The 22,903-nt window shown below is 46.2% G+C and overlaps 2 protein-coding genes across 3 annotated transcripts in view; one reads left to right on the plus strand and one right to left on the minus strand.

Annotated features, from left to right (window-relative positions):
- LOC140703850 (patr class I histocompatibility antigen, alpha chain G) overlaps positions 1-17,557 on the plus strand; it is a 35,401-nt gene extending 17,844 nt beyond the window's left edge. Inside the window, exons 1-5 of one of the 2 annotated variants that reach the window (XR_013542549.1) lie at positions 3,321-6,973; positions 7,120-15,433; positions 16,294-16,338; positions 16,440-16,574; positions 16,818-17,557. Coding sequence is in view for 1 of the 2 variants with exons in the window: in XM_078387981.1 (XP_078244107.1) it covers positions 3,238-3,290; positions 6,654-6,671 (71 nt within the window). In the remaining variant the exon portion in view is untranslated. Of the gene's footprint in view, positions 1-3,237; positions 3,291-3,320; positions 6,974-7,119; positions 15,434-16,293; positions 16,339-16,439; positions 16,575-16,817 lie in introns of those variants that run through there. The other variant, XM_078387981.1, reaches the window with a different exon arrangement.
- On the minus strand, positions 15,508-22,876 carry LOC140703838 (RNA-directed DNA polymerase from mobile element jockey). The gene is made up of 3 exons (XM_078387543.1): positions 18,391-22,876; positions 15,786-15,931; positions 15,508-15,651 (listed from the first exon to the last, which is right to left on the minus strand). The coding sequence occupies exon 1, from the start codon at positions 22,874-22,876 to the stop codon at positions 20,777-20,779; it is 2,100 nt and encodes a 699-aa protein (XP_078243669.1). The 3' UTR covers positions 15,508-15,651; positions 15,786-15,931; positions 18,391-20,776.
- Positions 22,877-22,903: the final 27 nt, after the last annotated feature.

Here is a 22,903-nt window from a genome sequence, read left to right on the forward strand (position 1 = left end):
AACAGCTCAAAAACCCAGCAAGCTTAATCAGAGGGGAAGTTTGTGGGGGACAGAGTGATTATTTTCCCCTCCTCAATGAATGCACTCCGACCTCCTTGGTTGCTGATTATGCTGATCACATGACCCGTTTAGGTTTCCTTTAGCTCGAGATGTTGCCTTTTTCCTACCACCAGAGAAGATCAGGTTGGCTGTTTTCCTCTTCTCTTTTCATCCCCAACTTTATTTATCCCCTTTCTCCTCCTCCGACAGAATCCTGATCTCTCTTCTCTAACCTTTATACTTGCACTCACACCCTTTTCAAGACCTCCTTCCTACGATGTATCAGTGGGTATAAACTACCAGATTTTTTTGGAGACAGGAGTTCTCCACAATGTCTTTCCATGCATGTATTTCTTGCTTGTCTTGCATGTAGCCATTGGTTCAGGTCATTTGAAAAATATCCACCCACATTATAGCGTTGAATTTGTTGATGAATTTCTCAGGAGAGCACAGAAGATCTAGACTTCAGGGAATTTAGCCCTCATTTCACTGAATACATAGCACCGGTGGGTCTCATGCTAGAATTCCTGCAGAGTTCTCCAAAAAAGTTTGTCAGTTCAGGGCCAGCGCAAAGCATATCAGGTGAAATCCAAAGAAATGAAACAAGGCAAAAACATGTGGCCCCTTTCTGCTCCGTCAGACATATAGGGAACCTATGAAATACTGGATGAAATAATCATTTCACAAGTCTAGAATAACAAATACTCATGGGTATGCGGTTACATCGCACATGCAGTGGCTTCTGGGTTATGTTTGGTGTTCGGTTGTATCATAAACATTCCTACAGGAGACAGAGAAGAGATGACAGGCACGAGCAAAAGGGAGTGGGGAGAAGAGGTGGGGGTGAAGACTGTTAAAATCTGAAGGGAGAGTGGGGTAACGGTATTTACAAGAAGAGAGCAGAAAAACCATGAATGAAAATATAGAGAACACTGACCTTTTTGCTATGAGAAACGTGATGAGAGATGGCCCTGGTAGTGATGAATGAAATAAGAGGAGCCATACCTAACGGTATAGCTTTTTACATTTGGCAATGGCTTAAGAAACCTAGGCTGATATTCAATCCATATATATGGGTGTCCATCATGTGTATAAATGTTTATGGCAGCTGTTTATCTCTGCACTAGTGCCAAGGAATGAGGGAGGGGAGGGGGAAGTGTGGCTCCCAGAGGACAGCATTCTCTTGCCCAAAGTGATTGGTGTTCCTAAAGCAACCCTTGTGGGGATCCCTTTGTCAAAGGATGATAAAAGACGTGGAGACAAGAATGAGGAAGGAATTGTTCTGCCCTCCCGATAGTGGGAGAGGTTTATTTATAATCAACTTAGAACACGTGTAAGACTAGGATTGGTTAAGTTTTGGTGCAGTGCTTGTTAATGATCGGCTTGACTTAGATTGAGGTGGGGTAAGGTGGTGATCATGTGCCTGCCTCATGCAGGGTGTATGCTTGGCTCATGAATCAGGGGTGACAGTGGGACTGTCCGCCACATGGCATGCCAGTGCTTTGGTTAGCCCTACAGCTCCCCCTTTTCTTTTAGCCGTTTATATTTATAATACGATCCTGTTGGCCAGGAGTACAAAAGGGAACAGGAATGTGAGCCGGGCCACACCCGGTGCTCCGAGCACTCCCTGGAAGAGAAATGCATCATCATGGGGCACCAACTCCTGAAAACTGACAAGAAAGAACGGCCGAGAAGAGGTGAGGCTGGAGACCCGACCATAACTCGTTGTGTACAAGTGAAGTCTGGAAAGGAACAGGCTGGAAAATTTTGCTTTCTCCTTCTGAATCTTTGAAACCCCCAGACAACACATTATGGGAATTGCAGTTCCAAATATAGTACAATAAGAGTTGGCTGTCTGTGTGTCTGCCTGCCTGCCTGCCTGCCTTTCTGTCTGTCTGTCTGTCTGTCTCTCTCTGTCTCTCTGTGTGTATGTGTTTGTGTTTATGTGTGTGTGTGTTGGGAGTTGTTCTGTTCAATCAGGACTGCTACCTGCACAGATGCCTCTCCTGCACCCTTCGAGGCTTGGGAAGTATACTTTTCCAATGTCTGCTCCTTTTTTGAAACCCACCTGTTGCAACAATGTATTGCAATTTCACCCCCTTGTCCATCTCAGTAGTAATCACAGGATGAGGCCCTGCATTGCCCATTCTCACATTGGTGGCACCCTCCTTCTGCCACCAGATATGCCCTGGTCCACCCTCTTCCTCTTGCTGTGAGAGTGTGTGAGACGGACATGATTCGTGGCCTGATGAAGAGATTGGGCTACAATGAGCCAGTCGTCGATGTATGGATAAATGGCCATGCCTCTTGTACGTAGAAAGGCAGCCACCGGTGCCATATACTTGGTGTAGACACGAGGAGCCATGGAGAGGCCAAAGGGTAAAGCATTGTATTGGTAAATGGTTTTTCCAGGGAGAAACGCAGAAACCTGCGGTAGTCCGGTCTTATGGAAATAAAATCGTGATCCGCTTGATGATCACCCCGATCTATGACGAAACCGCTTGATGATTATTGTTTTGCAATCGCTTTTGCAATCGCAAAACGATGTTCTAATAGTAAAAATCCGCTTTACCAGTGGCACCTTGCTTTGGGAACCGATTTTTTGCTAGACGATGATTTTCTAACAGCTAATCGATGGCTCTCAAAATGGCTCCCTGCTGTGCTTTAGGACGGATTCCTCGCTTTACAGGCATGGAAAATGGCCATTCTATGGAGGATTTTCACTGTACGGTGAGTTTTTAAGCCCATTGGAACGCATTGAACGGGTTTTCAATGCGTTTCAATTGGCTTTTTTATTTTGCTTAATGAGGATTTCGCTCTACAGCGATTTCGCTGGAACGGATTATCCTCATTAAGCGAGGCACCACTGTATGAAAATAGGTGTCACTTAAGTCTATTAAAGTGAACCAGTTTCCTTTCTGAATGAGGGGAAGAACCTCTACCAGGGTAACCATATGGAAACGATGGTAGGCAACAAAGTGGCTGAGATCCTGGAGGTCTAATATTGGGCAAAGGGAATCGTTCTTTTTCGGAACCATAAATTACCTGGAGAGGAAACCAGGGTAGTTTGGATCGATGTGGACGGAAGAGATGGCTGATTTTTTAAGAAGATGATGGATTTATTTTTGCAAGGTAACATTGGGGCTTGTAGTATTGCTGTGAATTATAGGCTCTTGCCGTTTTCTTCATTTTGTGCAGATTGTCCAGTTGATCATCCATTTTGGGATCAAAAAGACCGCAACCATCAAAAGGTAAGTCCTCTATCCTTTATTTAGTCATCTGTGATGTTAGCTGAGCGAAGCCACATGTGTCTCCTGATTGCCACACCTGTCATTAGATGTTTAGATGCGATTCTATATTGAGTCTGGGTGTCACCATTCTTGTTTCACCAGAGCCATACCTTCTTGATGTATAGATATAGCCCGTGTCCTAGAGTCTGAAGGGACTAGTTGTAGGAAAGGAAGGGCCTTGGACAACAAACGCTTTTGGTATGTGCTCATGGCTGCCATATAGTTGGGGGTTCTTAGGGTAAACGAGGCAAGCAAATACACCTGGCATCCAAGTATGTCCAGTTTGTGAACCTCTTTATTGGTAGGAGTGACTATGGACTTTGTGCGGGAACGAGCTTGAGTCACATCCACCACAATAGAATTGGGAGGGGGATGTTTACCCAGGAAAACAACATCTGTGCCATGTATCTTGTATAAATTTTCTACCCTCCTGGACATCTGGATGATCGAGAAGAGCTTGTCCCAAGACCCTTCATGACTCGAAACAGAGATGGAATGAAGGAGAGACGAAAAGGAGGTGAGTACTCTTGGTCAATGTCCTCCTAAACCTTATCCGTCTCGCGCTGAGGAGGCTGTTGTGCTGTTAAATCTAAAGCCTTAGCAATGTGTTGGATCATGGCAGAATAGGTTGAAAAGTCAGCAGGAGGATTGGCATCATCAATCTCGGAATCCGGGGTATTTATGTTAGGAGCTGGTTCTAATGGTGCTAAAGACGGAGAGGAATCTGCATCGGAATCTTCAGACACCGAGGAATAGGAAGAATCCAACTCACATTCGATACTTGGGTGTTGTTGGTGATGATTCTGTATAGGGGTATCAGATGGAGCTGGCACAGAATGGGAAGCTCGCTTGGTACCGTGCATGGTACCAGAAGGATCGGTACCACGATGGTCGGTACCAGGAGGAACAGCAGGAGCAGTGCAATGTCGGAGAGGAGCCTGCTTGTTTGAAGCCTTAGTTGAAGACTTGTGCCTCGGTACCGGACTGCTCCTTTTACCATGTTTCCTGGGTACTGGGAAGAGCCGTCGACGATGCTTCTTGTGATGTTGGGGTACCGGAAGTGTACTCCAAGGAGGAGTCTCGGTACCAGAAGAGGAGGGCGAGGAGGAACTAGAAGAATCTGATGAATCTGGAAGATCCAAGTCCATCTGGGGACCATAGTATCTGTCCCAGTCACAGTACCAATGACGAATTCGTTTGGATTGATGCTGTACCAGATGATGCCGACCACGCTCCCTGCATTGTTTTGGCTGATATTTACAAGCCCTGGAGCCATGGTAGCCATTTAGCCCCGAATGCCTAGGAGGCTGGCTATCATTGGAATCAGAAGCCTAGATATGGTGCCACTTCCTCTTTTTCTTTCTGCCAGCAGAGGGGTCTATAGGAGAGCCAGACCGAGAGGCAGACGAATCAGAGGCCTCGATATGGTGTCCCTTCTTTCTGCCAGCAGAGGGGTCTCTAGGAGGAGACTGAGAGGCAGTCAGAGATCGCGAATGTGACAGTGATCTAGGAGTGGCTGGTACTGGCGAGGGTCCCATCCTTGCCTCCAATGCAGTGGGAGGAGGCGGTACCGACAGCAGAGAGGATGGCGGTTAAGCCTGTATGCCCTGTACCAGGTTTCCTCAGTCAGAGGGATGAGAGGCGTGCGCAAAAGAGAGGGCTGGCATACTGGAGACAATGACTTGGTCTTTTTGGATTGAGACGATTTTGCCTTTGGTTTAGAAAGTGCAGTCCCCTGGGCACTCGATTTTCCCTTCAGCACCTAAAATCTTGGAGATTGTGAGGGCATGGGGAGAATGGAGGCCGTAGAGCGCTGAGCGGACGCTGGAGTGTCCATAGTGGGAGGTCTAAGAGACTTCTCCCTGAGAGCACACCTCAGTCTAAGTTTTCTGAGTTTAAGCACCTGTCTGGTGAAGTTTCTGCAGTGATTGCAAGTTGCAGGACGATGAGATTCACCTAAACAGATCAGGCAAAGTCTGTGTCCGTCCAAAGTCGGGATCTTCTTATCACAGGAAGGACAAGTTTTAAATGAGACTTTAGGGGCCATAAAAGGGGGAAATGGGGGGAACAGGGGGGTGGATAGTTTCTAAGTAACCTGAACAGTCTAAAGTTCTTTTTTCAACAAGGAGAAAATGAAAGAACAATACAAACAATTGACTGAAGAACTACCGATCCACAATTCTGTTTGTTGTTTCTCACAGTGAAGAGAGCTCCGTCAAAAGAGACCTCCTTGCAGCAACAGAAAGAAAAGGAACTAAGTTAATTGCTAGGATGGGCGAACCACGTGGGGTCGGAAAGGCAGTCCTAACGATCTTGTTAGCTCCAGATATCCAAGGCCTCTGCACATGCGCAGACTTAACCCATTAGTGTGCATTCACAGAGGCCACGAAGAACTGAAAAAAAACCCTGAGCTTGTTTAGGCTTGAGAAAAGAACACTGAGGGGAGATCTGACAGCACTTTTCAAAAACTTGAAAGGCTCTCATTCAGAGGAGGAGCAGGACCTGTTCTCGATCAACCCAAAGTGCAGGACTCACAACCATGGGCACATATTACAGGAAGCCAGATTTTGGTTGAATAGCAGGGAAAACCTCCTGTTAGAGCAATAAGACCGTGGAACCAATGACCTCGAGAGGTGGTGAGTGCTCCAACAGTGGAGGCAGTCAAGAGAAATTTTGACAGCTGCCTGGTACATATCCTTTGATTTGTGTTCCTGCATTGAGCAGGGGGTTGGACTTGATAGTAGTAGGTAAATGGTAGCCTACATCACAATCAAAATTTGACAGGTGCCCCGCCCCTTTTTGGGACCATCCAGCGGAAGGGGTGGGACTTCCGGCATCCAGGCTCGACCCAGGCCCCTTCCGGCAGAAGGGGCAGGTCGAGCGGTGACGTCAGGGGTTCTGGAGGTCCCCGTGGTCCTATAGGGGCCTTTGCCTAGAGTCCGGGGTCCCCCGTGACCCAAGGGTGGCCTGAGGATTGGTCCCCAAGGGGTTGTGCCACCCCCGCGGCCCTGTGGGCCAATGGGGAGCGGTTGTAGGGGTTTGGCTAGAAAAGGGGTGGCCGTAGGACATGTCCCGGCTTGCCCTAGGCCCTGCAGGGTGGGAAACTCCCCAGGGTTTGCTGAGACGCTATAACCGTGGTTCTGGGTCCCTTCTGCGCGTGCTTGCAGGTCTTTGTAGAGGTGTGTGGCTTTGGAGACATGGCGGACAAGGAGAACCAAGCTCCTGAGACAAGCCAAAAGCTTGCGGGAAAACCCAGGAGGTGTTTGCGCCCCAAAGGCTACTACTATGGGCCTGACGGTTTTTCCATGCCATTGTGTCCCTTAGGAACTCCTACAAGACTAAAGGATAGCCTTCCTGAAGACCCAGAAAAGTTAAGAAAAAAATGCAAGTCTGCAGAAGACGTATTTGTATTTACCGCAAAGCCGAAGCAGAAGCCGAAAAACACAAGAAAACCGGCCTGCAGCCTGATGTGGGGTGATGATGAAGATGCTGAGCCTCAGTGCGGTGATGGCGAACAAGGGATAAAAAGAGATTTACAGAAGCCGCCGGGTTTTGCGGAGATTGACGATGGTCATGAACAGCAAATGTTGGCAGAGGCTCCAGACGAAGGTTTTGAGAGTGATAAAGAGCACCAAGGCTTTCTGGTAAGAACAATTTTCTTTTAAAAAAAAAAGTCTTATTAAGGGTTCTGTTATAAGGGGTTTTATAAAGCCTTAGTTACGGGCTATGTTAGGGACAGGATTTAAGGTCTTTTAAACTTACTGAAATTATGTTTCATTCCCAAACATAGGATAAGGATTGGCATGTGGATGATGAGGATGATGCGCTTGATTGTGATTGTGGACACGGGCCAGCCAGACAACTGGAAGCGGCAGGCGTCATCGTTTCAAGAGAGAAACTGTCCTGAATGACTATGTGTAGGCATCCTTCAGTCTCGAGAGACTATGGTATCGTGCTCTGTATGGAGGTCTTGGAACAGTGTCTTGTGTGGCTGAGAAGGCCAATTCGAGAGTGACAATCCCTTCCACACTGGAGACAAATCCAATCTGTCCCCTGTCCAGCTCCCTGGTTTTGTTTGTTTCAGGACTGCCTCTTTGCCTCGGTCTGCTGTACAAGTGTCTCTTCAAATTGGGAGATGCCATGATGCACCGCCTGCCTCCAGGCTGAACGCTCAGACGTCAAGGTTTCCCATCTGTTGAGGGCCATTCCTAAGGCCTTCAGATCCCGCTTGCAGATGTCCTTGTAACGCAGCTGTGGTCTCCCTTGGGGGCGGCTTCCCTTCACTAATTCTCCATACAGGAGATCTTTTGGAATCCGACCATCAGCCATTCTCACGACGTGCCCAAGCCAACGTAGACGGCGCTGTTTCAATATTGTATACATGCTAAAAATTCCAGCTCGTTCTAGGACTACTCTATTTGGAACTTTGTCCTGCCAGGTGATACCAAAAATGCGTCGGAGACAACGCATATGGAAGGTGTTCAGCTTCCTCTCCTGCCGTGCACAAAGGGTCCAGGATTCACTGCAGTATAGGAATGTGCTCAGGACACAGGCTCTATAGACCTGTATTTTGGTGTATGCCGTCATTAAGCCATACTCTCTTTGTGAGTCTAGAGAACATAGTAGCTGCTTTCCCAATGCGTTTATCCAGCTCGACATCTAGGGAGAGAGTGTCAGAGATTGTTGAGCCAAGGTACAAAAATTCATGAACAACCTCCAGTTCTTGCATGGAGATAGTAATAGAGGGAGGTGAGTCCACGCCCTGGCACATGACTTGTGTTTTCTTCAGGCTGATAGTCCAAAGTCTTGGCAGGCCTTGCTAAAATGATTTATGAGTTGTTGGAGGTCTTCAGCAGAGTGGGCAACAATGGCTGCATCATCAGCAAAGAGGACGTCCCGCATGCATTTCATTTGGACTTTGGTCTTCGCTCTCAATCTAGTGAGATTAAAGAGCTTTCCATCTGATCTAGTTCGGAGATAGACACCTTCTGTTGCAGTTCCAAAGGCCTGCTTCAGCATGACAGCAAAGAAGATCCCAAACAGGGTCGGCGCAAGGACACAGCCTTGTTTTACTCCACTTCAGATGTCAAAGGGATCTGATGTCAACCAGAGTGGTTGACCAGACCAGATGGGCGGGATATAAATCCAATAAATAAAATAAAATAATAAAAATAAATGTTGAGCCATCAAAAACTACAGTGCCCTTCATTTCCTCATGAAAGGACCTGATGATATTAAGGAGTTGAGATGGACATCCAATCTTGGGAAGTATTTTAAAAAGTCCATCCCTGCTAACCAAGTCAAAGGCCTTTGTGAGATCTATGAAGGCCACAAAGAGTGGCTGTTATTGTTCCCTGCATTTCTCCTGCAACTGTCTGAGGGAAAATATCATGTTGGTGGTGGATCTATTAGCTCGAAAACCACACTGTGATTCTGGATACACTCTGTCTGCAAGCACCTGAAGTCTCTTCAGCACAACACGGGCCAGTAGCTTCCCTACAACGCTGAGAAGAGAGATACCACGGTAGTTATTGCAGTCGCCCGTGTCGCCTTTGTTCTTATACATGTGATGATGTTTGCGTCCTTCATGTCCTGTGGTACTCCACCTTCTCTCCAGCAAAGACAAAAGAGTTCATACAGCTCAGTGGTGATGATCTCTTTACAGCACTTCAAAACTTCAATGGGGATGTTGTCCTTTCCAGGTGCCTTGCCAGAGGCAAGGGAATCCAAGGCCGCTTTTATTTCTGCTAAAGTTGGTTCACTGTCCAGCTCTTCCAAGACAGGCAGGCACTCAATGTTATTTAGTGCCCCTTCCGTTACTACATTCTCTTTAAAATATAGCTCAGAGTAGTGCTGCACCCAGCGTTCCATCTGCTGTGCTCGGTCCTGGATGATCACGCCTGTAGTAGACTTCAAGGGAGCAGATTTCTTCTGTATTGGACCTAAAGCCTGCTTGATACCGTCATACATTCCCTTGATGTTACCTGTGTCCGCTGCTATCTGTATCTGAGAGCAGAGCTGAAGCCAATAATCATTGGAACATCTCCTGGCAGTCTGTTGGACTTGGCTACGAGCAGCTCGAAGAGCCTGCAAGTTGTACTCACTAGAACAGGCTTTGTATGCTGCTAGAGCTCTCCTCTTATCCTCGATGGCTGGAATCAGATCCTCCGAATGGGCTTCGAACCAGTCAGCCATCTTTTTGGTCTTCTTGCCAAATGTGGACAAGGCAGTGTTATAAATAGCGTTCTTGAAGTGTTCCCATCGTTCAGGTGCATTTGCATCAGCCGGGCTTGGAAGGGTTTCCTGAAGCGCTTTGGCAAATTCCTCCACTTTTCTTTGATTGTGAATCTTGTTGATATCTATACGTGGCCTTCCTTCCTTTTTAGTGTGATACAATCTCTTTGTTTGCAGTTTTATTCTGCTACACACCAGGCAATGATCAGTATCACAATCAGCACTCTGGTAACTGCGTGTGATCGTAATACTAGATAGGCTAGAACGTCTAGTGAGGATCAAATCAAGCTGATGCCAATGCTTCGATCTTGGATGTCTCCAGGAAACTTTGTGTTGAGGCTTTGTATTAAAGAACGTGTTGGTGACACAAAGACCATAATAACAGCAAAACTCCAGCAAGCGTTGGCCATTTTCATTCATCTTCCCGATGCCAAAACGGCCTAGACAGGTGGGCCAAGAGTTGTGATCAGCACCAACTCTAGCGTTAAAGTCTCCGAGAATGAACAGCGGCTCTCTCTCAGGGACTTTTTTGATAGCAGCTGCCAAATCGTCATAGAATTTGTCTTTGACTTCTGTTGTGGATGACAGTGTTGGTGCATATGCACTGATGAGGGTGACCAGTCCCGCTGATGAGTGGAGCTGCAGAGACAGGATTCTTTCACTCCTCACAGTAGGTGGAACAATGGATCTCAGCAGAGTATTTCTGACCGCAAAGCCAACACCATATTCCCTGGTCTCGTTCAATGGTTTTCCCTGCCAGAAGAATGAGAAGTTTTTTTCCTTGACAGATCCCATGTCTGGCAATCTCGTCTCTTGCAGGGCAACAATGTCCATCCGCAGTCTACTCAGTTCAATGTCGATAACAGCTGTCTTGCGCACGTCGTCTATTTTCTGCAGGTTGTCAGAAAAGCCAGGGGTCATTGTCTGAACATTCCAGGTTCCCAACTTTAGGGCAGATGTTTTCTTCTGATTGTTGCATGGTGCAGGGTTATTGATCTGTTTTTCGGCTCTCCCACCATCAGAAGTAGCCCCTGGCATCATGCTCTATGCCAATCGAGCAAAACGTATAACCAGTAACTGCTAGTTCTTGTGTTATTTCGACACTGTATGCAAAGCTGGAGTGTCCTCTCCAGAGCACGAAGCCTGGGTAGAATAATATGGAGGATAGGCTGTTACCCAAGCAGCAAATCCCCCCTCTCCACATCACTGAAATAGTCCAATGGAGAGGCAAGAGCCAATACAACTGGTTCCAGCGACGTCGCAGGAGTTGGCAGAACAACACGAACTGTCTACGGGACTCCAGCTCCGGATTTTGCCTCGAGGTTATCTCCTGAAGCCTTTTCCATCAGTGGATATAGCCACAAGGCAGTGGAGGTTTGAAATCAGAGTTTTACTTCTCCTAGATGGGCTGCCTTACATGGCTGACGAGTCCCACCTACCCGCTCTGCTCCCTAATAGTGTGGAAGTATGACCCTATTCCTGAAACATTCCTGCTGCCAGGTGTATGAAATGCTATTTGGCTATCCCATTTAGCAGATTAGAGTAAAAAATAGAATGAGAGGATGATGAGGATGATGCGCTTGATTGTGATTGTGGACACGGGCCAGCCAGACACCTGGAAGCGGCAGGCGTCATCGTTTCAAGAGAGAAACTGTCCTGAATGACTATATAACCTGCAAATATATCCTGTATTGTGTGTGTTTCTACCTGTACCTTCTGCTGTATTGCGTGTGTTTCTGCCTATACCTTCTGTAAAAGCTAAAATGTCTGCCCTGTATTTCTACTAGCACTGAGATTTAGATGTATGCTTTACAATATTCTTGTAATATACTGTTTTTTAATAAAGATTCTTTATTGTACCATACATTGTAAACCCTCATCAGCGGGGAGTCAAATGTTGGAATTATTACTTGAATTCTTAGGAGTTCTGGTATCAGAGAATGCAGATCTAACGCACCACTTAGTATTTACACAATGGTCCTTCATGTCCTGATTCACAGATGGTAATCCACACAAAGTAGAGGACAGAAGGCTTGCCTTTTTCATTTTTCCTTCTCTGCTGCAGGAGTGAAATATGTGAAGATTTACACCCTGGCTTTAGTGTATCACATTATTATTTCTCACAACATAATAGGAATTACAATCTTTATGATGGGTGCTGACTTACTGTACTGCAAAACACTGAACAAGAGTCAGTAGACACATTCCCTCGTTGCAAACAAAATAGGCGAGGGGTTTTTGGTGGTCTGAAGCCTCTCTTTAGGGAGGCCAAAAACAGGTAAAAACCTTATTTTAGAAAATTTCATAGTTGGTTTGTGAATAGGCAGAAGAAAAGGCTGGAATTCAATCAAAAGCCAATGTATATGTCCCTAAATTGACCTCTCAAAATAGATGAAGCTTAGAGGTTTTTAAATTGTGGATTCTGGTTTGTGAAGATAGCCAGGCAGTGAAGATAGCCAGGCAGGCCTTTGTTTATTGGGGGTAATTTCTGTGCAGATGAGGCGATAATCACAAGGATGTTGATTCCCTTTAAATGTGTATTCCCCAAATATCCTCTGTCTGGGTGTTGGAGCCCAGGAGGGGGCAGAAAAGGTCCACAGGCTTCCTTGGAAAAGCGTATAAAAAGGGGGGTTCTCTAGAGGGATTTTCATCAACCCTTCCTGAACTCCAGATCTGCATCTGCTCAGAACCTTGGCAAGACATGGCCCACGTGAGTAACTTATTCAGCTGAATTTTATGAGATTTAGCACTTTTTTAAAAAATAGGCATGCCTTTTTTTAAAATAGGTATTCATTTTATGCCCCTTCATGGATTGCTGCCTTGTTGTGGCGAAGGGGCTTGAGTAACTCAGAGAAGCTATGAGCTATGCCGTGCAGGGACACCCAAGACGGACAGGACATAGTGGAGAGTTCCGACTAAACGCAACCCACCTGGAGTAGGAAATGGCAATGCCACTCCAGTATCTTTGCCAAGAATGCCCTATGATCAGAAACAAAAGGCTAAAAGATATGATGCTGGAAGATGGGCCCCTCAGGTCGGAAGGCATCCAACATGCTACTGAGGAAGAGCGGAGGACAAGTACAAGTAGTTCCAGAGCTAATGAAGTGGTTGTGCCTAAGCCGAAAGGACGCTCAGCTGTGGACGTGCCTGGAAGTGAAAGGAAAGTCCAATGCTGCAAAGAAAAATACTGCATAGGAACCTGGAATGTAAGATCTAAGAACGTTGGGAAGCTGGAAGTTGTCAAACAGGAGATGGCAAGAATAAACATCGACATCCTGGGCATCAGTGAACTAAAATGGACAGGAATGGGAGAAATCAGCTCAGATGATTATCATATCTACTATTGTGGGCAAGAATCCCGTAGAAGGAATGGAGTAGCCTTCATAGTCAACAAAAGAGTGGGAAAAGCTGTAATGGGATACAATCTCAAAAATGATAGAATGATGTCAATACGAATCCAAGGCAGACCTTTCAACATCACAATAATCCAAGTTTATGCACCAACTACCATTGCTGAGGAGACTGAAATTGAACAATTTTATGAAGTTTTACAACACCTTCTAGAACTGACACCAAAGAAAGATGTTCTTCTCATTCTAGGGGACTGGAATGCTAAAGTAGGGAGCCAAGAGATAAAAGGAACAACAGGGAAGTTTGGCTCTGATCATCAGCTTCTTATAGCAAAATTCAAGCTTAAACTGAAGAGAGTAGGAAAAACCACTGGGCTCCTCAGGTATAATCTAAACCAAATCCCTTATGAATATACAGTGGAAGTAAAGAACAGATTTAAGGAACTCGATTTGGTGGACAGAGTGCCTGAGGAACTTTGGACAGAGGCTCGTAACATTGTACAGGAAGCAGCAACAAAAAGCATCCCAAAGAAAAGGAAATGCAAGAAAACAAAGTGGCTGTCCAACGAGGCTCTACAAATAGCAGAGAAGAGAAGGGAAACAAAATGCAAGGGAGATAGGGAAAGTTACAGAAAATTGAATGCAGACTTCCAAAGAATAGCAAGGAGAGACAAGAGGGCCTTCTTAAATAAACAGTGCAAAGATATAGAGGAAAATAACAGAAAAGGAAAAACCAGAGATCTGTTCAGGAAAATTGGAGATATTAGAGGAACATTTCGTGCAAAGATGAACATGATAAAAGACAAAAATGGGAGGGACCTAACAGAAGCAGAAAAGTCAAGAAGAGGTGGCAAGAATACACAGAGGAATTATATCAGAAAGATTTGGATATCCCGGACAACCCAGACAATGTAGTTGCTGACCTTGAGCCAGACATCCTGGAGAGTGAAGTCAAGTGGGCCTTAGAAAGCCTGGCTAACAATAAGGCCAGTGGAGGTGATGACATTCCAGTTGAACTATTTAAAATCTTAAAAGATGATGCTGTTAAGGTGCTACATTCTATATGCCAGCAAGTTTGGAAAACTCAACAGTGGCCAGAGGATTGGAAAAGATCAATCTACATCCCAATCCCAAAGAAAGGCAGTGCCAAAGAATGCTCCAACTACCGCACAATTGCACTCATCTCACACGCTAGCAATGTTATGCTCAAAATCCTCTAAGGTAGGCTTCAGCAGTATGTGGACCGAGAACTCCCAGAAGTACAAGCTGGATTCCAAAGGGGCAGAGGAACTCGAGACCAAATTGCTAACATGCGCTGGATTATGGAGAAAGTCTAGCTTCCAGAAAAATATCTACTTCTGCTTCATTGACTATGCAAAAGCCTTTGACTGTGTGGACCACAGCAAACTATGGCAAGTCCTTAAAGAAATGGGAGTCCCTGATCACCTTGTCTGTCTCCTGAGAAACCTATATGTGGGACAGGAAGCCACAGTTAGAACTGGATATGGAACAACTGATTGGTTCAAAATTGGGAAAGGAGTATGACAAGGTTGTATATTGTCCCCCTGCTTATTCAACTTATACGCAGAATACATCATGCGGAAGGCTGGACTGGAGGAATCCCAAGACGGAATTAAGATCACTGGAAGAAATATCAACAATCTCAGATATGCAGATGATACCACTCTGATGGCAGAAAGTGAGGAGGAATTAAAAAACCTTGTAATGAGGGTGAAAGAGGAGAGTGCAAAAAACGGCCTGAAACTCAACATCAAGAAAACTAAGATAATGGCCACTGGTCCCATCACTTCCTGGGAAATAGAAGGGGAAGACATGGAGGCAGTGACAGATTTTATTTTCCTGGGCTCCATGATCACTGCAGATGGAGACAGCAGCCACGAAATTAAAAGACGCCTGCTTCTGGGGAGGAAAGCAATGACAAACCTTGAGAGCATCTTAAAAAGCAGAGACATCACATTGCCAACAAAAGTCCGAATAGTCAAAGCTATGGTTTTTCCTGTCATGATGTATGGAAGTGAGAGCTGGACCATAAAGAAAGCAGACCGCCGAAGAATTGATGCCTTTGAATTGTGGTGCTGGAGGAGGCTCTTCAGAATTCCCTGGACTGCAAGGAGATCAAACCTATCCATTCTGAAGGAAATCAACCCTGAGTGTTCACTGGAAGGACATATCCTGAAGATGAGGCTCCAGTACTTTGGCCATCTGATGAGAAGAGAAGACTCCTTGGAAAAGACCTTGATGTTAGGAAAGTGTGACGGCAAGAGGAGAAGGGGACGACCGCGGATGAGATGGCTAGACAGTGTCTGCGAAGCAACCAACATGAAATTGACAGAACTCCGGGAGGCAGTGGAAGATAGGAGGGCCTGGCGTGCTCTGGTCCATGGGGTCACGAAGAGTCGGACACGACTAAATGACTAAACGAAACGAAACAAAATTCATTTTATGACCTTCTTTTCTAGACTTTCAACATTAAAGCCCAGATTCATCGCACAGAGATGGGTGAGAGATTGTTTTATTTTAAAAACTGTTAAATAATGGAAATTGTTCTTTTAAATAAATGTATAAACTTAGCGTAGAGTTTCTAAATATATATTTTATTTACTGCTAGGAATAGAAAAAGTTTTAGGTAATACAAGCCCCATCATCCACTTCCAAAATATAGCAATTTTTAATTGCGGTTTTACATCGAGTTTGAGAAATTTCCTCATTCCTTCTTCCTGTAAAAAAAAAAAAGAGAGAGAGAGAGAGAGAGAGAGAGAGAGAGAGATGAAACATTTATGTTTTTTATAGATTGTGACTGTATAGAAAACAGTAGGCTTTTTTTACATTAGATAAGTGGGAAAATACACACCAAAGTTCCATTCTGGAGAATCCATGTTGAATGTTGTTCAGTTATGCAGGTCGTGAAGTGTCGTGCCAGAAAATCCAATTCCTTTTTTGTTAAAAGTCTGGTGTTTTTCTGAAGCATTTTTGTCAGGCTGGAGGCAAATCCTAAGACTGCAAGCAAACGGCCCCAGTTAATTCCATCTTGAAAAACGTATTGCATAGTTAATACAAATGCTGAACAGGCTTCAGGCAGGCTAGAAATGTGGAGATGTCTTAAATGTTCGTTGAGGTCTCGTTCAAAATGTTTTTGAATCAAAGAGTCTATATTTTTTAAAAGAAGACTCATTTCTGATTTAGCCCCTGTATTTTCAGATTCTCTACAATTAATCTCAAGATAATTACGAACAAGACAATAAGTCTGTGACTCGACGGTGTCCATTTTGCAGTCTAAACCCCTGGGTGTCAATGTGCTTTTCTTTGCAATTGTTAGACCCTCTTTAAGACATGGTCTAACATGCCTTTTGTCTCTGCAGAAGGGGATCTCCAGGAAAAGTGCTCACTGTCACCTGAATCTTTGGGTGAGTGAGTGATAAGGCCATAAGATATGAGGTTTAAGGAGGGTTTTTCAGCTGTTTAAAAAGACCCCTACTGATATAGAAATACTATATCTTTTTTTCAGAGAAATATTTTCAGGATGATGATGATGATGATTTTGTTCAGACTGGCAAAGTTTTAGCATCGACCAGCTATAAACAACAGGTGGACAGGATCCAGTTTCGTGGTTTTACTTTTAAAAGAGGAAAAGCTGACCAGAGTAAGTTCTGTGCGTTTTCATGGTAGAACTTTTGCCTGGCTGCTGTTTTAACAGGGGAGGGGGGGTCATGCCCTTGTCTTGTATAAATTAATGTGTAGTTTTTTTCTGAACTCCTTTAAAACATGTGTATGTTTGTTTGTTTGTTTTTGTGTGTGTGTTTGTGTGTGTGTGTGTGTGTGTGTGTGTGAGAGAGAGAGAGATGTGAAATGCACCCCTTTACAAGCATCGTTGTTTCTTTTCTAGCTCAGAATATGGCAATTCCCCCCAAAAGATTCAAGGCTGGTGAAGGATCAGGAAACAGCAATGCACCGAACCGTCAGACACTGAAGGGTCCCAAGGTTGGCGAAAGGCCAAGCTCCAGCAAATCAGTGAGCCCCCAGGCCTTGAAGGGGACCAAGACAGCCAATGGAACAGGTGGCAAAAAACCAGCGAAACCTCAGATGGTGAAGGGGGCCGAGATTGGCGAAAGGCCGGGCTGCAGCAAACCATGGAGTCCCCAGGCCTTGAAGGGGACCAAGACTGCTGGTGGGGCTGGTGGCAAAAACCCAGCAAAACCTCAGGCGGTGAAGGGTAGGAAAAAAGAAGGGTTGTCTGAAATTGATGGAAATGTTTTAGCTGTATGCACCCCAAGAGTTTATTGTTGGTTTAAAAAGATACAAATGATTGTCAATATGATCAATTTAGCCAAAGAATGGGAGCAGCGGCTTGAACAGATTATGAGAGAAATGCCAAACATGGGAAACATCTGTGAATCGATTTAAAAAATGGATCATTTTTCTTGTGCAATGTCCTCTCAAATTCAAACAGGCCTAGGCTATCCTGATGTAAAGCAGACAACCAAAAGGGGTACAATGAGAAGGGGGCGCCCCGGTCATCAGCCTGGGAAAAAAAGGGGGGGAAACCTGTCACAGGGAAACTTTACTGGCACAATAGAGCTGTTAAATTGTTACAAATGGCTAAAAAAATGCTTGCACGTAGGAAAAGAGTCTCTCTGCCTTCTAGTTGTACACAGTCTCAAGAACACCCACCAGACTCTGGTCTGCAGACTCCTGAGAACTCTGGGGCGGTAGGGGTTAACAACCAAGGGTCTCAAGAACACCCACCAGAGGTCTCTCTGCCTTCTAGTTCTACACAGTCTCAAGAACACTCACCAGGCTCTGCTCTGCAGACTCCTAAACATGATGCAGACCTTGATGCAGAAACCCCACCGGTGTATGCAGAAGTCACAAATAGATGGGAGTGGTCAAATGAAAGGTTCAGAGCGCATCATATAGCACAAGAATTTAGATTTGTGAATCTAGAACATGTGACAAGCTATGCACAAGCCATTTCTGCCTTACATATTGCTGTTCAGCTAAAAAGGTCACAATAGATGCAGAGCTGACAAATGCAGCTCTGCAATTGTATCAGGCTGTCCACTGGCCTGTAGACAAAGAGGTGTCTTTGTCTGACGTTCCTCTTTTTGAGGATCACTTACAGGTCAATATCCAGATTGCCCACTATGGCGACAAAGGCTGGGGTTTATTTAAACCACAAGGACAGAAGTATCCACAAACATACACGTTGCTTCTCCATGATAATCATTTCTATGGAGTGCTAAATGTAAAGGGGCTCTTTGGCAGTCGAAATTACTGTCAATATTGCAGCAAACTCTACACCCATATTCATGACTGTATATTTTTCTGTAGACTCTGCCTAAGAAAAGATTGTGCTTCTAATGTGAACATCATGGAGAAGTGTAAGTGTTGCAAAATGAAATGCAGGTCGAGAGAATGCTTAAAATTACACACCAAGCTGGCTGCAGAGAAGAAGGTACCTTGTAGTTTTACAGAGTTTTGTGAGGACTGCAGACGTTTTCAAAATGCAGAGCATTTCACAAAGGCTTGTATCGGTAGGGTCTGTAATATCTGTTGGGCTCCTATGGGAGAAGAGGGAAACCACCTCTGTTTCATGCGCCCACTTAAAGAGCCAGAGATCTCAACCCATTATATATTTTATGATATAGAAGCAAGACAAGACACAGGATTACACATCCCCAATTATTGTTATGCCAGAGATTTTTGGGGTGAGACTGTAGGTCACTTTAAAAAAAGCACCCTCTGTGAAAAATAGGATGCCCGATTGGCTAAAGGAGATCCTTGACCAGAATTCTGAGGAGGAGGAGGAGGAGGAGAGTGAAGAATATGATGATGATGATGACGATACAGATAGCGAGAGCGATGTGGAGAAGGGCTCTGGGGACACCGAGAAAAAGGCTGAGAAACAAAAGGCTTGGCCTTATGATAAATCCTGGCGGCTTCTGTAAATCTCTTTTTATCCCTTGCTCGCCATCACCGCACTGAGGCTCAGCATCTTCATCATCACCCCACATCAGGGTGCAGGCCGGTTTTCTTGTGTTTTTCGGCTTCCGCTTCGGCTTTGCGGTAAATACAAATACGTCTTCTGCAGACTTGCATTTTTTTCTTAACTTTTCTGGGTCTTCAGGAAGGCTATCCTTTAGTCTTGTAGGAGTTCCTAAGGGACACAATGGCATGGAAAAACCGTCAGGCCCATAGTAGTAGCCTTTGGGGCGCAAACACCTCCTGGGTTTTCCCGCAAGCTTTTGGCTTGTCTCAGGAGCTTGGTTCTCCTTGTCCGCCATGTCTCCAAAGCCACACACCTCTGCAAAGACCTGCAAGCACGCGCAGAAGGGACCCAGAACCACGGTTATAGTGTCTCAGCAAACCCTGCAGGGCCTAGGGCAAGCCGGGACATGTCCTACGGCCACCCCTTTTCTAGCCAAACCCCTACAACCGCTCCCCATTGGCCCACAGGGCCGTGGGGGTGGCACAACCCCTTGGGGACCAATCCTCAGGCCACCCTTGGGTCACGGGGGACCCCGGAGTCTAGGCAAAGGCCCCTATAGGACCACGGGGACCTCCACAACCCCTGACGTCACCGCTCGACCCGTCCCTTCTGCCGGAAGGGGCCTGGGTTGAGCCTGGATGCCAGAAGTCCCACCCCTTCCGCTGCAGGGTCCCAAAAAGGGGCTGGGCACCCGTCAAATTTTGAGTGTGATGTAGGCTACCATTTACCTACTACTCTTGATGAGTGGCAAAGGGATCGCCAGCCTGCTGTTCCACAGAGCCTGAAAGAATCACGTGTCCCCTCAGGGTGAGGACATGGTGAAACTTCCTTCCCTCCAGAACTCAATCGAAAATTCATCTGTATACTTGCACACTCTGATCTCTGTGCAGTGCCATGAAGGACTATGAGATAAGGGAACACATCCCAACAACCGCTGGAATCACCTGGAGTAGACCCATGGAAGGGTCCCAAGCCATTTCCCTGTTTAACACATCACCCACCTCTGAGTTCTCCTTGGTTCCTTGCCAGTTTTCCTCCATCCATTAATAAAGTCTTTCCCACATCTCACAGAGGTTTAGTCCTTTCCTTTGGATGCCCCCCTTGTTTTCTAAACAAGTGCTTTACATATACCTTTCATTGGAGAGTGTTGGGCCGAGAATGTAGAGAAACGGGTCTGTCTTCCATTTTGAGCTCTTTTAAAATACTTACAGCGTGGAGATGAAACAAAAAGATGGACAGGCAGCCCTCATCCGCTTTTGGGAAAAGAAGTGTGCTGGAGACAACAGGTGTGTTTCTAAAACGCTGCTAACAAATGCGTCTCTATTACAGCCATGCACACCTCAGTTTCTCATGGTGGGATACTGAACGGAACACAGTTCACACACCTATATCACTTTTTCAGTCCACAATGTCAAGAAGCTTCAGTGGATCTAAAATGGAGCAGCTAGATTGTAGGCTTCACCTAGTCACAGGGACCGTATGTTCTCTGACAGGTCATACGTTGTCTGTAGGGCTCTGTGGACTTCTCCCTCCTCTCCTGGGGAAAGGACGGCAATCCAGTCAGGATGCGTTCAGCCCAAATTTTTCCCTTATACAGACAACCAGTGACAAGGTGTTTGAAGCTCATCTGGGTATCTCATAAGAAGTCTTTTATTTATTTATTTATTTATTTATTTATTTATTTATTTATTTATTTATTTATTTATTTATTTATTTATTTATTTATTTTATTTCTATCCCGCCTATCTGGTCATACTAGACCACTCTAGGCGGCTTACAATTGGAGCAACAATAAAATTATTAAAAACATTACAAATAGACAAAAATGGAAATCAAAAAATATAAAAGAAAAATTGTCAGGGATTATCTGTTGGGAAAGCCTGCCTATACATCAGTGTTTTCAATTGTTTCTTAAAAATGCCCAGCGAGGGAGCCGCGCGAATCTCAGGAGGTAAGTTGTTCCAGAGGCGAGGAGCCACCGCCGAGAAGGCCCGATTTCTGGTCTTTTCCTTCCAGGCCTCTCTCGGCGTCAGGCTCCTCAGCCTCACCTCCTGGCTCGCACGGGTGACACGGGTAGATCTAGGTGGGAGAAGGCGTTCCACCAAATATTGAGGTCCTAAACCGTTTAGGGCTTTGTAAATAAGCATCAACACTTTGAAGTCGATGCGGAATCGGATGGGCAGCCAATGCAATGCAGCCAGAGTGGGTGAGATATGTTGGTATCTTCTCACTCCACTGAGTAATCTGGCCGCAGCATTCTGGACCACCTGTAGTTTCCGCAGTAGCCTCAAAGGTAGCCCCACGTAGAGCGCATTGCAGTGGTCTAATCTTGAGATTACAAGCGCATGTACCAAAGTGTTGAGAGCCCCCACATCAAGGTAGGGTCGCAGCTGGGCTATCCGCCGAAGATGGAAAAATGCGGTGCGGACCACGGACGCCACCTGGGTTTCCATAGTGAGCGCCGGGTCCAGATGAATCCCCAAGCTGTGAACCCCATCCCTGGCAGGCAGGGTCACTCCCCCAAAAATGAGGGAGTTTCCCAAATCCCCGACTGTGGGAGCGCCCACCCTCAGTACCTCTGTCTTGTCCGGGTTCAGCCTCAGCCCATTCTCCTGCATCCATTCCCGAACGGTCTCCAGGCAGCAGTGAAGGGACAGAACGGCATCTCCTGTAGTTGGAGAAAAGGAGATGTAGAGCTGCGTGACATCCGCATATTGATGGCACAGGGCTCCACACCCCCTGATGACCCCCCCCAGCGGCCTCATATAGATGTTAAACAGCATTGGGGAGATGATCGACCCCTGTGGAACCCCACAATTGAGGCTCCACGGGGCCGAGACATTCTCCCCAAGCTGTACTCTTTGGGGACGGTCCTCCAAGAAGGAACGGAGCCAGGCAAATGCCCGGCCACCTATTCCCAAATCGGTGAGCCTCCCCAGGAGGATACCGTGGTCAATGGTATCTAAGGCCGCTGAGATATCGAGGAGGACCAGCAGAGACATTTTGCCTCTGTCGGCCTCCCTCAACAGGTCATCACACAGGGCGACCAATGCCGTCTCTGTTCCATGGCGCGGCCTGAAGCCCGACTGAAATGGATCCAGGGAATCTGTGTCATCCAGGAACGCCTGAAGCTGATCGGCCACCACCCTCTCGACTACCTTGCTTAAGAAAGAAACATTGGTGACGGGCCTATAATTGCCAATTTCGTCCGCCGCCAAACTAGGTTTCTTTCTTATGGGCCTAATGAGTGTATCCTTGAGGGCAGAGGGAAATTTGCCCTCAAGGGAAGACCCATTAATTATTACAGTAGCCCATTCCATTGTTGAAGGCCTGGCTGCCTTGATTAGCCAGGCCGGGCAAGGGTCCAAAGAGGAGGTGGAGGCACGGCAGCGATCAAGCGTCCTAGCCACAGTGTTGGGCGAAACAGGCTGAAAGGAGTCAAAAATCACCGGACAAGACGGAGCGCTGGACATCTCAGCTCGACTCACTGTATTCAAAAAAGGGGAGAGGTCCCGGCGGATGGCCTCCACTTTAGATTTAAAAAATGCTGCAAATTGGTCCGGTGTAAAACTAGGGGGAGGCCTATCACCCGGGCCAATTCCGGATAGGTCACGTACTATACGGAATAATTCCGCCTGCTGATTAGACGCCTCGTTTATCCGGTTAGCGAGGTATGTTCGACTGGCAGCCTTTACCTTGGCCTGGTAAAGGTTAGTAGCGACCTTAACAGCTATGTGATTAAAAACCGTCGGGTCCTTTCTCCATTTGCGCTCTAGCCGTCTCCTGACCCGCTTCGACGTCCCGAGATCCTGGTTAAACCAGGGCGGCGGGCGATCTCTGCGGCTGAGAGGGCGTTTAGGCGCAATTGTGTCTACGGCACTAGCCGCGGCTGTGAACCAGGCGTCGACCAGAGCCTCGACACGAGCGCCAGTCAGGTCAGCCGTAACCCCTCTCATGGCATCCTGGGACAAGGTGTTTGAAGC

Source organism: Pogona vitticeps, chromosome 2 (genome assembly GCF_051106095.1).
Source record: "Pogona vitticeps strain Pit_001003342236 chromosome 2, PviZW2.1, whole genome shotgun sequence".
Classification (NCBI taxonomy): domain Eukaryota; kingdom Metazoa; phylum Chordata; class Lepidosauria; order Squamata; family Agamidae; genus Pogona; species Pogona vitticeps.